Source organism: Phragmites australis, chromosome 2 (assembly GCF_958298935.1).
Source record: "Phragmites australis chromosome 2, lpPhrAust1.1, whole genome shotgun sequence".
Taxonomy (NCBI): Eukaryota; Viridiplantae; Streptophyta; class Magnoliopsida; order Poales; family Poaceae; genus Phragmites; species Phragmites australis.
In genome coordinates, this window is record NC_084922.1 from 41209991 (window position 1) to 41213762 (window position 3772).

Here is a 3772-nt window from a genome sequence, read left to right on the forward strand (position 1 = left end):
ACAGGGCGAGTGACGGCCGGAGGCACGCAGGAGATGGGTGAGCGACCGCAGTCAAAGAGTCAAGCGCTCGCCAGGGGTCGTGTGCAAAAATTGACCCCCGTCCTTGACCCAACCCGCAATCAGGGCTCAACCCGTGACCCTTGTCTCACTGGTAAAAACCAAGCCTCACCCCCGCCCTACTAGTTATAAACCCCGTAGGAATCTGACTTGACCCGCTCCATTGCTGGACCTATCTAGTTCTAGTCTAATACGATATTTTAAAACGCCTATAAATATAGATCACTCTTATACATATACCTATATACCGTTATATAGTAGATTTTGTTTCTCGTGTTTTTTTCCCTTTATATTAAAGGTGTTTTTCATGTAAATCTCATGCCCCTTATGTCCAATTAATCCTAACACATACTAAATGAAAAAATCACGAAGGCACATTGACCGGAGGAATGAAACTCAGCAGGCATAGGAGTTAGAGGAGAAATAAAGGTTGCCGCGTTGGAGGAGCTGGTATACTTCGGCGCGGCAAAGCATGACTGATTCGACGCCGTCTGGTAAGCTGCTCTGAAGACGATGCCGAATCAATCGCCCCATGAACACATGAGGGCATGCACCGATGCACCTACCTTCACATGAATATGGACAAATGCATCTGACTGGTAGATATGCTGTGTTATAGCTCAAACAAACGGCAACAAGGAGACACACGAAAAAGAAGAAAAAAAAGAATGGTTAATTACTATCTCTGTTCTTATTTTCTTGTCACCAATAACTACGGTGTAAAATCAATATTACTACTTTAGTAAGTTTTTAGTGACAAGTAAAGGAAAACGAAGATAGTACGTAACAATTAGCGGGTGTCTCTAGACTAAGGCTTTGCAGATGACCACGAAGCACGGGAGCAGCGCCCTCGGGTTAAGCAGGTACAGCTCCTCGATGTTGGAGTAGGGCCCGACCTTGCCGGCGAGCGAGTCGAAGCCCGTCTGCCCGACGAACTCCTTGAGGTTGTCTAGCGGCTTGTGCACCCTGCCGGCGATGACCCTGCACACTAGCAGCGCCTTGCGCGTGGGCGTGGCCGGGTCGTCGTCGCACGACGCCTCGATGGACTCGAACGCGCGGCCGCTGGTGGAAGTGGTGAAGACGCCCACGCCGGCCTTGCCCTCCTTCTTGGTGAAGAAGCCGTGGCGGATGATGCGGCACACAGCGCACTTGTCGGAGGCGCATAGGCTGGAGGACGAGGAGCCGCTAGAACCGGCGCCGAGCGCGCACGAGAGCGCGGCGCCGTGGAAGCGCAGCAGCTCGTTGCCGTCGGCGATGCAGCGTGGGTGCTTCTTGGGCAGCTTGCTGGCCTTGAGTTTCACCGCCTCGCGGTACTCCTCGAAGCGGGACAGCGTCCGCTGCGTGTTGTGCACCTTGAACACCCGCTCGATCCGCACGCAGCTGCTCTCCGACTTGAGCAGGCTCGTCCGGCAGATGATCTCCACGATCTTCCGTGACGAGTCCCCTTCCACCAGCTCCGTCACTGGGACAAAGAAACACATAGCAAGTGAGTCAGCTACTCAGCTCCATGGTGGCGAAGCGTCAACAGGTACTCACACTCCCTGCTTCTCGAGTGAAGTTGCATGAAACAAGAAAAGAAATTGCTGTTCTTCAACATACTCTGATCGGTGAGTTAAGTTTCTGCACGGTGCTAACAATTAAGAATCCTAGGAATAGACTGGTGAGAACATGGCCAACAATTTCTGGCAGTGGAGAAAGTAAAAGCACGAAGATATTGAATAGCCGTCCTCGTGCTACAACCTACGAAATGCAGAATCTGAGGCAACAGGCTCGCAGTTATTGAAAAAGTGGGGAGATGGATTGGCAAAAAGAGCAAAAAGCAGACGTTTGGATGAAGATAGCGGTGAAACCGGGACCTCTACCAGGTAAGCTTGAGCTAAAGAAATGGCACTAACTCTAAAGTGGCACCGCCCCACCGCCGAGAAGCCGTGGTAAAGAGATCCACGGGACCGTACCAGCAACAAAAGGTAATATGTACTACTCCTATGAGAGATGCAAATGCATGTCAGCAATCAGCCTCACCTGCATGCTTGGAGAGGTGATGCGCCTCCAGCGCCTCCCACTTGCCGAACTGCTCGCCGCATCTGTAGCAGCTCAGCCCGCCGGAGCCCTTGCCGCCACCGCCGCTGCCCATCTTGGCGGTTTCCTCGCAGGACGTGCGGTGGGCCGACACCACGGGGCCGTTACTCTCTAGCAGCACGTTCGGGGACCTCGGCGGCGTGCACCGCGCGCTGCCCCGACACGAGCCGCTGTACTGCAGCCCGTGCCCGGCCCACGCGGGGCCCGGCGTGCCCGGCCGGAGCGTGCCCACGAACGACGACACCACGCCGCCGCCCCCCTCTGCGTTGTGCGCGGCTCCCACCGCCCCGAAACCGCGGCAGCCGCCGCAGCCGGTGATCTTGAGCTCGCAGCGGGAGTTGGTGCTGAGCACCACCTCGTGGGCGATGGGGTTGAGTAACTCGCTGCTGCCGATGGACCGCGGGCTGCAGCTGGGCGGCTGCCCCGGGTGGCGCTTGCTCCCGTGGATGACGTTCCGCAGGTTGGCTATCGACCGCGAGCACCCCGACCGCGCGGCCCGCTTCGTCACTATGGACGACAGGTGCCCGCCAACGCCTGCTCCGGCGCTGGCGCCTCCGGGGCCGGCCTTGGGCCTCGGCACGTGCACCTCCGACGGCTCGGATCGGCAGTGCAGCGACTTCTTCAGCGCGAACCACACCGTCGGCGGCGGCGCAGCCTTCTCCTCCTCAGCCCGGCCACCATCTCCGCCGCCACCGCGGGCGACAGCACCACTCGCACGCCTCCTCCTCTCGCCCATCTCGCCGCACGTCGCAGACGGTGGCGCGCAGCTGCGTCGTCGGTGGGTCGGTCACCGTGGAGCGCGCATCACTTATGGCAGGCAGGCGCAGCAGAGCGTCATCCGAAGCCAGAGCGAGCGAGGCAGGAGGAGGCAATTAATCCTGCTGGGGTTTGGGCGGGCGGTAGTAAAGGCGAACCACCAAACCAACTGCTGTGCTCGGCTCGGTGCTCTGCGCTGCTGTGCTGGTCGTTCGCTTGGCGTGTTGCCCGCCGAGCTCAATAAGTAAAGGCGAGGCGGACGGTGGGTGCGACCTGTGACTTGCGCGGGGGTCGCACTACACAGCGAGGTCAGTTCCGAGCGTAGGAGGCAAAACCAAACGAAATGGGAGACGCGCGGGGACCGGCTCAGGGAGGGCTCAAGTGAGAACAAATCTTCAACTGTAATGAGGCGGAGGCGGCAGGGACCGCGGCGTGGGGCTGCGGCAGCGGGCGCGCTCAGGACAAGGGAGCGAGGGCGGCCATGATTATGACCAACCGAAAGACATCGCCAAGACCGTGATACATGCAGGCGCGGGGTACGGGACGCACGGGCGTGTGTGCGCGCAACTGTGGGCCTGTGGTTGAGCTGGAATTCGGTGCCGTAGCGTCTTGGGCAGCGGCCCTGAGAAGCAGCCGGGGTTTTTCCTGCTTTCGGATGCACGCATGAGCTCTTCCCATTTTTCAGGACTCTCTGAGGCTCTGAGCCTTGATGATCGCTAGGTGTCCAAGTTTAAAACCCTCTAATACACGATGCAAATTGTCATGTATTTGTGCTAAAGAAGGATTAGACCAGAGTCCTTTCTTCTGATATGGGCAGGCCCACAATCCCTAACAAGACAATGTTCACTCGGTTATCAGTCTCTTTGGAGTGGGGAAATGT

General features: G+C 57.7%; 1 protein-coding gene across 1 annotated transcript; it reads right to left on the reverse strand.

The window, feature by feature from the left end:
- Window positions 1-823: 823 nt before the first annotated feature.
- On the reverse strand, window positions 824-3274 carry LOC133910120 (uncharacterized). The gene is made up of 2 exons (XM_062352638.1): window positions 2080-3274; window positions 824-1519 (listed from the first exon to the last, which is right to left on the reverse strand). Exons 1-2 carry the CDS (start codon window positions 2870-2872, stop codon window positions 861-863), a joined length of 1452 nt encoding a protein of 483 aa, XP_062208622.1. The 5' UTR covers window positions 2873-3274; the 3' UTR covers window positions 824-860.
- Window positions 3275-3772: the final 498 nt, after the last annotated feature.

Coding starts and splice junctions, on each gene's coding strand:
- LOC133910120 (XM_062352638.1), bottom strand. CDS start 2,872: ATGGGCGAGAGGAGGAGGCGTGCGAGTGGTGCTGTCGCCCGCGGTGGC. Junction 1,520..2,079: donor TCACCTCTCCAAGCATGCAG/GTGAGGCTGATT, acceptor TCTTTGTCCCAG/TGACGGAGCTGGTGGAAGGG.